The 12,952-nt window shown below is 40.6% G+C and overlaps 1 protein-coding gene and 1 pseudogene across 9 annotated transcripts in view; one reads left to right on the top strand and one right to left on the bottom strand.

Annotated features, from left to right (window-relative positions):
- Positions 1 to 12,952, bottom strand: part of DOCK7 (dedicator of cytokinesis 7) — a 268,374-nt gene that overhangs the window by 35,296 nt on the left and 220,126 nt on the right. For all 9 annotated transcript variants that reach the window (XM_070078382.1, XM_070078385.1, XM_070078386.1 and 6 more), the window contains 4 exons: positions 8,015 to 8,173; positions 7,363 to 7,463; positions 2,709 to 2,901; positions 466 to 609 (listed from right to left, as the gene is read on the bottom strand). In XM_070078382.1, coding sequence (XP_069934483.1) covers positions 466 to 609; positions 2,709 to 2,901; positions 7,363 to 7,463; positions 8,015 to 8,173 — 597 coding nt within the window. The remainder of the gene's footprint in view (positions 1 to 465; positions 610 to 2,708; positions 2,902 to 7,362; positions 7,464 to 8,014; positions 8,174 to 12,952) is intronic.
- LOC108177720 (UPF0729 protein C18orf32 homolog pseudogene) lies at positions 5,096 to 5,326 on the top strand (annotated as a pseudogene).

Raw genomic sequence — 12,952 nt, 5'->3', positions numbered from 1 at the left:
ATAGACAAGCACTATTTATGCAGTCATATTTTACACACACACACACACACACACACACATATATATATGATCCAAGCAGGAATGTAAGTCACCAAGAGATGTTCTGTTTCATTTCATTTTTTAATATAAAAGTTTTAGAACGTGGTGGGTGGCAAAAGTTTTGTGAACAACAACAACAAAAAAAAGCAAAAAACAAAAAAAACATATCTGCATAGATCAAGTGCTGGTTCATAAACAAGTAAGTGAAAACATGGGACAGTGACAGTAAGCAATGATGAATCCAGAAAAAAAGTTTGTTTCCATATAGTTCTAAAGGTACTTGGAGAAAACTATTTTAAAGGACAAGCAGGGTCATATGGCAAAAAAACAAAACAAACAAACAAACAAACAAAAAAACATCTACTGATGTCACTGATAATTCAGAGGCATGAAACTATAGAAAGAGAATGAATAAGAGTGATCTACCATAGAGAAAGAAGCGGCTGCTTGTTCCAATAATCCCACAAGTCCTGACTCAGTAAAGTACTTTCCAGAGCAGATACCTTCTTCATCTGGAGATACTACATCATCTGAGACTGCAGATTCTTCTAAAACATTAGATGAAATATTCTAGGAGAAAAAATATTGAAAAGGTTTGTGAAATGGAATTAATTTCTCAGTATGAAAAAACATGCGTGAAGAAGTAAATATAACTATTAGCTTAAGTTAGAAAAAAAAGGAAAGTTGAAATAAAGGTAAAAGGCAAATTTTCACAAGCTTTCTATAATTTGAAGATGACAAGTAAATGACAACACCATTGCTGAATAACTTTTTCCTTAAAAAAAAAAAATAATAATGCGATGGGGCTGGTGTTGTGGCACAGCAGGTTAAGCTGCTGTTTGTGATGCTGGCATCTCATATTCGCCAGTCAATTCGAGCTGCTCCACTTCTGATCCAGCTTCTTGCTAATATGCCTGAGAAAAGAACGGAAGATGGCCCAAGTGCTTGGGTCCCTGACACCCATGTGGGAGACCCAGATTGGAGTTCCTGGCTCCTGGCTTTGGTCTGCCTGAATCCTGACTGTTGTAGCCATTTGGGGAGGCAACTATGGCGTGGAAAAGGTCCTTCTCTCTCACTGTCTATTTCTCTGATGCTCTTTCAAATAAATAAATAAGTATTTAAGAAAAAGTTGTAAGAAATAAAATTAAGAAAAATCATGGGCTAAAAAAATGATAGGATACAAGGAGACTATTTAAATAGTCTTTCTTTTTAACTTCTTAAAACTGTTTATAAGGGAAATTAAGGTACAAAAATGGCTTCTTGGTTTGGTAGTTCCACATCGAGTATAATAAAACTTCAGGTAGGGCCCAGTGTTGAGGTACAAAAGCTTGAGCTGCTGCCTGCAATGCCAATATCCTATCTGGGCACTGGTTCAAGTCCTGCTGCTCCGCTTCCAATCCAACTCTCTGTTAATGTGCCTGGGAAAGCAGCAGAAAATGATGGTCCAAGTGCTTGGGCCCTGGCTGACCATGTGGGAATCCTGGATGGAGTTCCAGACTCATGGCTTTGGCCTGGCCCAGTCCTGTCCGTTGCAGCCATTTGGGGAGTGCACTAGTGGATGGAAGATTTCTGTCTCACTCCCTCTCTGTCTATAACCCTTCCTGCCTTTCAAATAAATAAATACATAAAAAATGCTAAAAACAAAAACCCCAAAAATCTCAGGTATACTACATGACTTCTTTCTTAGTAGAATGAGATCTATCATTATTTCTAAAAAAGAAATAGCATATGTCTTTAGTATTTTATTTTAACCTAAATATTTACAGTAGATGTACACTCACTTAGCAACTTTTAAAAAAGGTCTTAGGCCTTTTCTTTGTGCATGGGTCTCTAGATCATAGTTCTATATAATTTCTTTTGACTAAATAACCATAAAACAACCTTCTTTCCAGTTTTGTTTCTTTAAAGTAGAATGAAGACTTGAACTTAAAGAATATCAAATTATGATAGATTTCTGGAGTTCTTCCCTTAAACTTTTATACTTGTCTGGTCCAAAGTTAATTCAAGAGCAGTTGCTTTGGAGACTCACCTTTACTGGTTAATTGCCAAACATTCAACTTAGTTTTCATAGAAACAGTCACTTTCTATCTGCATTCTGATATCATCAAAAGGCAATATTTTGTTAAATTTTATAATATACCAGACCTGGCATTGCAGATTTTGAAGAAAAGCAAAGCAAAACTGACTCTTGGTAAGCAAAATAATTCGACTAGTGGGTCAGAGTTATATACTCCTGATAGATAAAATATCACCTGAGAGTCATGGTATTAGTATATTTTCTACAAGGAAAACAGAACGTGGGTTTTCTAGTGTATCAAATAAGTGCCAATTAAAAGTTTCTACTGAATTCTGATTTTTCATATTTTGAGTATAACAGTTTCAAAGGTGCTAAAATCTGTGACTGATTGCAAAGCAGTAAAGGCAAAGATAATAAATATACACAGTACCGATAAATCAGAAGTAAGAAACTGTGGAAAGAGAATTAAAAATGGATTTATGAGAACTTAAAATGCATTAATGACAACAAAGGTGAAATAGTAATTTACCTTGTGAAGCATCACCTTAAGTGTTTGTGCTTTCCTTACAGATAAATAATCTAAACATTAGTGAGAGAGTCGAAACCAAAAAAGGTCACACCTTGACTGAATGTGTATCTGGCAGACGCCTACCTGAAATGTTACGCATCCCACAGGGAGGTATTTCCGGTCCTCCAGCATGCTCAGATACTCAGCCACGAGTGCTGCTGAGTGGACGAGGCACTGTGCAGCTTCAGCGTGATTGCTGCGCTCTGAGTGTTTGCCAGCCATGTTCTGCAACCAGGTTAATCGCAAATCTGGAGAGGTCTGGTAACCCTTGGCAATTCTAATCAGAACAGAAATTCTTCTTAATTAGCATATGCTTCTTAAGCCGAGAGGGGAGTTCAGACAGCTTGTTTGGAGTTTAATCTGTCTGGTACCGCATACAACCTATTAAGACAGTTTTTAAGGGGCCAGCAGTGTGGCATCCCATATGGGCACCAGTACAAGACCCGACTGTTCCACTTCCAATTCAGCTCCCTGCTAATGTGCCTGGGAGAGCAGCAGAAGATCTCTCCCTCCCTCCTTCTCTCTCGCCCCCTTCCCCCTGTAACTCTGCCTTTCAAACAAATAAAAATAAACGTTTAAGGGGCTGGCATTGAGGTGAAGAGGGTTAAGCTGCTGCCTGCAATGCCAGCATCCCATATGGGTGCTGGTTCGAGTCCTGGCTGCTCCACATCCCATCCAGTTAATGTGCCTGGGGAAGCAGCAGAAGATGGCTCAAGTCCTTGGACTCCTGCACCCATGTGGGAGATTAGGATGAAGCTCCTTTTTCCTGTCTTTGGCCTGGCCCATCCCTGGCCATTGCGGCCTTCTGGGGAGTGAACCAGTGGATGGAAGATCTATTTGTCCTTTCTCTGTAATTCTGCCTTTCAAATAAATACATCTTAAGAAAAAAACTTTAAAACATAGTAACAACAACAGACAGTTTTTAAGTGGAATGAAAATGTTGTATATGCTTAGAGAAATAACTAGCCCATGGAATAGATAATATAATCTTTATTTTTTTTATTTTTTATTTTTTTGACAGGCAGAGTGGACAGTGAGAGAGAGAGACAGAGAGAAAGGTCTTCCTTTGCCACTGGTTCACCCTCCAATGGCCGCCGCGGCCGGCGCGCTGCGGCCGGTGCACCGCGCTGATCCGATGGCAGGAGCCAGGAGCCAGGTGCTTTTCCTGGTCTCCCATGGGGTGCAGGGCCCAAGCACCTGGGCCATCCTCCACTGCACTCCCTGGCCACAGGAGAGAGCTGGCCTGGAAGAGGGGCAACCGGGACAGAATCCGGTGCCCCAACCGGGACTAGAACCCGGTGTGCCGGCGCCGCAAGGCGGAGGATTAGCCTAGTGAGCCGCGGCGCCAGCAGATAATATAATCTTAAAGGGAACAAAAAGATTTATGCCATATTAAAATATGGTCACTAAGGAAACAATCCAGAAAAGTATGTGTTTGTTACACAAATATAAAGGTTTATAAATCAACGAAAAACACATTTATTTATTATTTTTTAAAAGATTTATTTATTTGAAAGAGTTACAGAGACAGAGAGATATCTTCTATGCTCTGGTTCACTCCTCAAATAGCCACAATGGCAAGGGCTGGGCCAGGCCAAAGACAGGAGCCAGAAGCTTCTTCTAGGTCTCCGGGGTTGGTGCAAGGGCCCAAGGATTTGGGCCATCTTCTGCTACTTTTCCAAGCATGTTAGCAGGGAGCTGGATTGGAAATGGAGCAGCGGGGACTTGAATGGGTGCCTATATGGGATGCTGGCTTTGCTGGTAGAGGCTTAATCCATTATGCCATAACACTGGCTCCGAAAAATGGATTCATAAAAGGTAGTTTCATCACATCACCTTTGTTTTAAAGAGGATAAAATTATTTTATTTTTGCCTTTAACCAACTGCAAAATTGTGTAAAGAACACGTAGCAGAGGCTGGCTATGCTGTGGCATAGAGGGTAAAGCCGTCGCCTGCAGTGCCGGCATCTCATAAGGGCGCCAGTTCGAGACCTGGCTGCTCCACTTCCAATCCAGCGCTCTGCTATGGCCTGGGAAAGCAGTAGAAGATGGCTCAAGTCTTTGGGCCCCTGCACCCATGTGGGAGACCTAGAAGAAGATCCTGGCTCCTGGTTTCAGCCTGGTGCAGCTCTGGCTGTTGCAGCCAATTGGGGAGTGAACCAGCGGACGGAAGACCCCCTCTCTCTCTCTCTCTCTCTGCCTCTCTGCCTCTCCTTCTTTCTCTGTGTAATTCTGACTTTCAAATAAATAAATAAATCTTAAAACAAAAAAAAAAGAGGGGTGAGCTGGGCTGGGGGCACCCGGGCAGGTGCCGGAAGCTGGGGCCAAGACTGGGTTCTGTTGCGGCCATCCCGCAGCTCTTTCGGAGGCTTGACTGGCTGCAATGCAGCCTGCAGAGCCCTCTCTGGAACCCAGCAGCCCGGCCTGCGGCCTGCCTGTGCCCTCACAGTTGAAGAGCTCAAGCCTGGGACAATGGTGTACATTCCTTGTATTATTATTCCGATTCTGCTCTGGATCTACACAAAATTCTTGGAGCCATACATATACCCTCTGATTTCTCCTTTTGTTAGCCACATATGGCCCAGAAAAGCTGTGCAAGAATCCAATGATAAAGGGAGAGTGGATTGTAAGGGCACAGATACAAATGGATTACCAACAAAAGGACCAACAGAAATCCCTGATAAAAAGAAAAAACTGAAATGACTTTCCCCGGGGATCTCAGTTGTTTCAAAAATGGACGTGATGATATGAAGCACTTTCTTCAAGATTGTCTCTGACTTGTTCTCTGAGACCAGAACTCAGGCTGGTTTCGGTATTTCCCTGGTACCAATCAGGGGATATGTGGTATTTATATATATATATATTTTTTTTTTGACAGGCAGAGTGGACAGTGCGAGAGAGAGACAGAGAAACAGGTCTTCCTTTTGCCGTTGGTTCACCCTCCAATGGCCGCCGCGGCTGGCGCGCAGCGGCCAGCGCACCGCGCTGATCCGATGGCAGGAGCCAGGTGCTTATCCTGGTCTCCCATGGGGTGCAGGGCCCAAGCACCTGGGCCATCCTCCACTGCACTCCCTGGCCACAGCAGAGAGCTGGCCTGAAAGAGGGGCAACCGGGACAGAATCCGGTGCCCCAACCGGGACTAGAACCCGGTGTGCCGGCGCCGCAAGGCGGAGGATTAGCCTAGTGAGCTGCGGTGCCGGCCATGTGGTATTTATATTTAAAATGTACTTAGTTATATTTAATGACCTCATTCCTGAGTTCCTTTTCCATTAACATAGATTTCATTCCTACTATTGCACTTTTAATAATATAAATAAATAGAAAGTTTGTGCCAGCAAAAAACAAAAAACAAAAAAACAAAACAGGCAGCAAAGAATAATTCTTAAGTTTTACTACTGTATATTTTGAGATACAACAGGAATTAGATATTTCTCAAATGTGCCCCTAGAAATTTTATCTTTTAAGCATAAGTATATTTAAAATCAGTATAATTAATATTATGGTAAAATATCCATGTAATATTTTCTTCTTAAAAGACTGATTTTTTAAACGGTTTAAAATTTAATTTTACATTACTTGAAAGGTAGAGACAGAAAGATGTCTTTCATTTGCTGGTGGACTCTCCAAATGCCTTCACTAGCCAGGGCTGGATTAGGCCAAAGCTGGGGGACTACGACTTAACACAGGTCTCCCATGAGAGCAGCAGGGACTCAACCACTTTAGCTATCACTTGCTGCTAGGCGGTGCATGAGCAGGAAGATGAAATTGAAAGACCGATTTTACATAGAAAAGCAGTCTTGGGCCTCAGGATATCGAGGTGTTAAAGAAGTTTTATAATTGCTTTGAAATATCCTCATTTTTGATAATAAATATACTGAACAGTATATTATTAATAAATTCTTAAAAAGAAGTGACACAAGCTGGCGCCGCAGCTCCTTGGCAAATCCTCCACCTGTGGTGCCGGCACCCCAGGGTTCTAGTCCCAGTTGGGGCACCAGATTCTATCCCGGTTGCTCCTCTTCCAGTCCAGCTCTCTGCTATGGCCCGGGAGGGCAGTGGAGGATGGCCCAAGTGCTTGGGCCCTGCACCCCATGAGAGACCAGGAGGAAGCATCTGGCTCCTGGCTTCGGATCTGCGCAGCACGCCGGCCATAGCAGCCATTTGTGGGGGATGAACCAACAGAAGGAAGACCTTTCTCTCTGTCTCTTTCTCTGTCTAACTCTGCCTGTCAAAAAAAAAAAAAAAAAAAAGAAGTGACACAAAGGATCTGAAAAAGCAGCCTGGAAAGGAAATGGTTCACTTTTGGGGCTGGCTCCATGGCTCACTTGGTTAGTCCTTCACCTGCAGCGCCGGCATCCCATATGGGTGCCGGGTTCTAGTCCTGGTTGCTCCTCTTCCAGTCCAGCTCTCTGCTATGGCCCGGGAGGGCAGTGGAGGATGGCCCAAGTGCTTGGGCCCCTGCACCCGCTTGGGAGACCTAGAGGAAGCACCTGGCTCCTGGCTTCAGATGGGTGCAGCGCTGGCCATAGCGGCCATTTGGGGAGTAAACCAACGGAAGGAAGACCTCTCTCTGTCTCTCTCTCACACTGTCTATAACTCTACCTGTCAAATAAAAAAAAAAGTTCACTTTTGACTATTAAATCTACCATTAGAAAAGCACTTAGATAACTTTTGTATGTTTAGTTTTTCATCTAACATTTCCCTGTGACTTACAGGTATGAGCAAATAAAACATGTTACCTGTACATCAGATCAATCAACATTTCAGGATCCTCTTGGTGTTCCTTCATTTTAACAGTATCCGAAAGGATCATATGGAGATTAAATACCAGATCTTGGACCTACAGCAGAAATCATGAAAAATGTTCTATAATTGTCATTCATTTATAATCACTAAATTAATTTAGGAGATATTTCAGAGAGAAGCATGTGGAGATCCTAAAACAAATTATATAATATCAACATAATTATAGTGTAGGTATGGTAGGTAAAGTACAATAAATCTTATATATATATTATTCATATGACACAAAAAGAAAATTCTCTTCTATGTTTTCTGATTTTGCCATAAGCTAGTTTGTAGAAACTAGTTTTTAAACGGCAAGTTACTGTTTGATTAAAAAGGAGGAATAACTTTTCAGCATAAAGCTTTGGTTGATAATGCCTACGTCTACTCTTCCACTTGTTACAAATGCCCAGAATCAAATACCATTTCACAAAAGAAGGGTAACTTAATAAAAAAAATAATAAACGTTCCTATCTATGGCATTTGCTATGTGGACTGAAAGAGAAATAAAAAGATCCTCCAGCAAAATCCAATGTTTAACAACCTGGAAAGCACCTATTTAATAAGACTATTTCAATTAACGATCTAGAAAGCAGCAGTTCTGACCTGATCAGGAAATGTTGTTTCCCTCAATTCCAAATCTTCTTCAGCATACGTCAATATAGTCTTTAGAGAACGTCTTAAGAATTCTTCATTAAAATTCTGAGATGTGCCCACCAGGGAGGATAGTGACATTGTTACCTGCATTTTAACCCTGGCAAAATTCTGTAACAAAAACTCTCAGTCAGTATTTTATATGGGAGAGCTTCCAGAAAAATCATATTTAATAAAGTCATTCTGAGCAAAATATTTTTAAGGTAACAAAATATGTACTACTGAAATATTTGTAAAAGAATATAAAATTCAGAAATTTGCTACCAAATAGTGTTTTCAAAAAAGCCATGTGTGAGATTTGAATCGGAAATTGTTCCCACATCTTTATATTTATCTATTATGATATATTATGATATATATGTTAATAATTAACATCATTGTATAACATCATTGTATAAAGAGCTTGACAGGCATTACAAAAATTCTTAAGTTGTAGATGTAGTATTTAAATTCTAGTCATTTCATTAGTTCTACACTATATGAAGGTAATTTAATACACATTATGCATTACATAACTTAAGGTACAATAGTTTAGAATGATGCCTTCAAATAAGATGTCCATCAGTGAATGACTGGATAAAGAAAATGTCACACACACACACACACACACACACAGAGGAATATGACTCAGACATACAAAAGAATGAAATCCTGACATTTGCAACCAGACTGTTGGAACTGGAGAACAATATGCTAAGTGAAAAGAGGCAGACACAGAAAGATAAATGCCACATGTTTTCTCTCATATGTAGAAAAACATATCTTATAAAAAAAAAGCGTCCCTGCTTTACTAAGTAGTAAGTATGTATGTGTGTGTGTGTGTGTGTATATATGCAGTGAATATTAAAAATGTTAAAATTGTTAAATCTACATGTGTTCATTGAACTTTTCTTTATACTTTTCTGTATTATTTGAAAAATTGTAAAATAAAAAAGGCAGGGGCCAGTGTTGTGGTGTAATGGGTAAAGTTGCTGCCTGTGACTCCAGCATCCCATTTGGGTGCCAGTTTGAGTCCCAGATGTTCCACTTCTGATCCAGCTCCCTGTTCATGGCCTGGGAAGATGGCCCAAGTATGAAAGAAAAATAAATCTTAAAAAAAAAGGCAAAAAAGTTAATTTTAGTGCAAAATTTTGAAATATCCATGCATAGTTTTTTCACAATATGTATTTTCCATGAGCATTTTTTACAAGATCTGTGTATTTATTTATTTGTTTATTTATTTATTTATTTTAACTTTTATTTAATGAATATAAATTTCCAAAGTACAGAATATTGATTACAATGGCTTTCCCCCCATAACGTCCCTCCAACCCGCAACCCTCCCCTTATCCACTCCCTCTCCCCTTCCACTCATATCAAGATTCATTTTCGATTCTCTTTATATACAGAAGATCAGTTTAGCATACATTAAGTAAAGATTTCAACAGTTTGCTCCCACACAGAAACATAAAGTGAAAAATACTGTTTGAGTACTAGTTATAGCATTAAATCTCAATGTACAGCACACTAAGGACAAAGATCCTACATGAGGAGTAAGTGCACAGTGACTCCTGTTGTTGACTTAACAAATTGATACTCTTGTTTATGGCATCAGTAATCACCCTAGGCTTTTGTCATGAGCTGCCAAGGCTATGGAAGCCCCCTGAGTTCACTGACTCTGATCATTTCTATACAGCAGTAAAAAACAACGAAACCCAGTCATTTGCAACAAGATGGAGGAATTTGGAAAACATCATGCTGAGTGAATTAAGCCAGTCACAAAGGGACAAATATCATATGTTCTCCCTGATTGGCGACAACTAACTGAGCACCAAAGGGGAAGCTTGTTGAAGTGAAATGGACACTGTGAGAAACAGTGACTTGATCAGCTCTTGTCCTGATGGTTGATGTACAATGTAATACTTTATCCATTTTAGTATTTTTTTTTTTTTGTTCTAGTACCATTGGTTGACCTCTGTAATTAACACACAATTATTCTTAGGTGTTTAAATTTTAACTGAAAAGTGATCCCTGTTAGGAATTTGGAAAACATTATGTTGAGTGAAATAAGCCAATCCCAAAGGGACAAATACCACTTGTTCTCCTTGATAGGTGACAACTAACTGAGCACCGAAAAGGAAACCTGTTAAAGTGAAATGAACACTATGAGAAACGGTGACTTGATCAGCCCTCACCCTGACTGTTGATGAGCAACTTAATATGTTATTCCTCTTAGAATTTTTTTTGTTTGTTCTACTTAATACTTTTTGTTGAATACTATAATCAATACACAATTCCTCTTAAGTGCTGAAACTTAATTGAAAAGTGATCGCTGTTAAATATAAGAGTGGGAATAAGAGAGGGAAGAGATGTGCAATTTGGGACATGCTCAAGCTGACTTACCTCAAACAGTAGAGTTAGAAACATACCAGGGGATTCGAATTCAATCCCATCGAGGTGGCATGTACCAATGCCATCTCACTAGTCCCAGTGATCAATTTCTGTTCACAATTGATCGTAATGATAGGACTAAGAACCAAAGGGATCACATAAACAAGAATAGTGTCTGCAAATACTAGCTGATAGAATAAAAAAGGGAGAGAATGATCCAACATGGGAAGTGAGATACACAGCAGACCCATAGAATGGCAAATGTCCTAACAGCACTCTGGCCTCATAATCAGCCCTTAAGGCATGCAGATCCAGCTGAAATGCCCATGAGAGTATTTCAGGCATGGAAAGCCAAGACACTCTGGGGGGCAAAAAAAAAAAACCTAAATGAAAGATCTTCACAAGTGAGATCCCGGTGGAAAGAATGGGTCATCAAAGAAGGAGGTACCTTTCTCTGAAGGGAGGAGAGAACTTCCACTTTGACCATGGCCTTGTCTAAAAATGATCAGAGTCACTGTGTATTTATTTGAAAGATAGAGTTACAGAGAGAGAAGGAGAGACAGACAGTGAGATGGTCCATCTTCTGATTCACTTCCCAGATGGCCACAATAGCCTAGGGCTGGGCCAGGCTGAAGCCAGGAGTCTAGAACTCCATCTGGGTCTCCCCTTAGTGGTAGGGAGTCCATCTTCTGCTGCTTTCCCAGGCACATTAGCAAGGAGCTCGACTGGAAGCTATACAGCTAGAACTGGTACTCAAATGGGATGCTGCCATTGTAGGTAGCAGCTTAACCTACTCCACAGAGCACTAGCCTTAATTAGGTATTTATAACATCATCTGCAGGCCATAAAAATTATCACCTTAAAAATTAGCCTCCTGGGGCCGGAGCTGTGGTATAGTGGGTAAAACCACTGCCTGCAGTGCCAGCATCTCATATGGGTGCTGGTTTAAGTCCTGGTTATTCTACTTCTGATTGAGCTCTCTGCTATAGCCTGGGAAAGCACTGGAAGATGGCCCGAGTCCTTGGGCCCCTGCACCTGCGTGGGAGACCCAGAGGAAGCTCCTGGCTTCAGATCAGCACAGTTCTGGCTGCTGCAGCCATTTGGGGAGTGATCTAGTAGATGGGAGACCTCTCTCTCTCTCTCTCTCTCTCTCTCTCTGCTTCTGCTTTAAAAAAAAAAAAAAAAAAAAAGCCTGCTATAGATTTATTGAATTTCAAGTCCTACTTGCAGTTGCCTTGGCAGGACAAAACCAAGTGAGTTCTAGGGCCTTATGTGGCCTGCAGGTTGGACGTTCCCTGTTCCTGAATTCTAAATAGAGGGTGCAGCTATTCTTGTAGTTGCCCATGCCTAAAGTCTAGGGATCAGCCTATACGCATTTTTCCCTGTCACTGTTCATACCATAGACACAATCTACACCACTCTGATTTCTTCCAATCAGTTCTTGCTGCATTTCCCATGCTTCAATTTGCATTTTTATCATGTCTTGCTGGAATTACTATAGGAACTTCCTAGTCAATCTCCCTGCCTTTTTCTTTTATCCTCCAGGTCTATCTCCATGTAACATGTAGGAAATTTTTGTAAAATGCAAATTTGAACACATCATTACACTCCTATAAATACTCCAGTGGTTCCCCATAGCTCTGAGGATAAAATTCAAGTATTCAACTCAGTATTAACTCTACGATGGGAGCTGAGAGTACAATGATAAAAAAAAAAATAGGTATCTCCCCGTGATAGCTTAGTCTAGGCCTCTTCAATTACAACTCTATCCCTTACTACTTTCTTCCAGGCATAAACTTCAAGGAGCACTAAAATAGTAACTCTGCATTTGCCTTTATAATTTTCCACATGCCTTTTTTTTTTCTATCTAAAATCCTTTCCACTTATCCATATAAGTAATTCTTTCTCTGTAAAATCCATTCCTGAGTGATAAGCCGCATTTCATGTGTTTACACAGTACTCTGTGCTTATTTCTCATTAACAACAGCAAGCACTTAACTCTGCACTTGTTCAGTGCCACTTACTGCTTTAATATTAACTGATATACTCATCACAAAACCATCTGAAATATGTTTACCTAGTATGAGAGGACCATGGCTTGTTCATATCATCCTCCACTAGATGCTAAGCTACTTAAAAAACAGGACAGTCCTTTTATCTACGTTTGCCTACCAGCCATCACAGTATCCAAGACACAGTTCAACACTTTAAGGTCTGTTAATATATAAATCATATATTTCACTGCCAGTTTCAAAAATGTATTTATTTACTTTTTATTTTGCTTGAAAGGCAGAGACACAAAGACATAGAGATAGATGGAAAGAAATCTTCCATCTGCTGATTCACTGCCAAAAGGCCTGAGAGACAATCAGGGCTTGGCCAGGCTGAAGTCAGGAGCCTAGAACTCAACCCGGGTCTCCAACAGGGGTAGCAGGGATCCAAGCACTTAAGCTACCATCTGCTGTCTTGCAGGGTGTGCATTAGCAGAAAAGCTGAACTGGAAGCAGAGGCACTCACACA

This window comes from Oryctolagus cuniculus, chromosome 7 (assembly GCF_964237555.1).
Source record: "Oryctolagus cuniculus chromosome 7, mOryCun1.1, whole genome shotgun sequence".
NCBI lineage: Eukaryota > Metazoa > Chordata > Mammalia > Lagomorpha > Leporidae > Oryctolagus > Oryctolagus cuniculus.
This window is presented reverse-complemented; position numbering and strand designations above follow the sequence as displayed.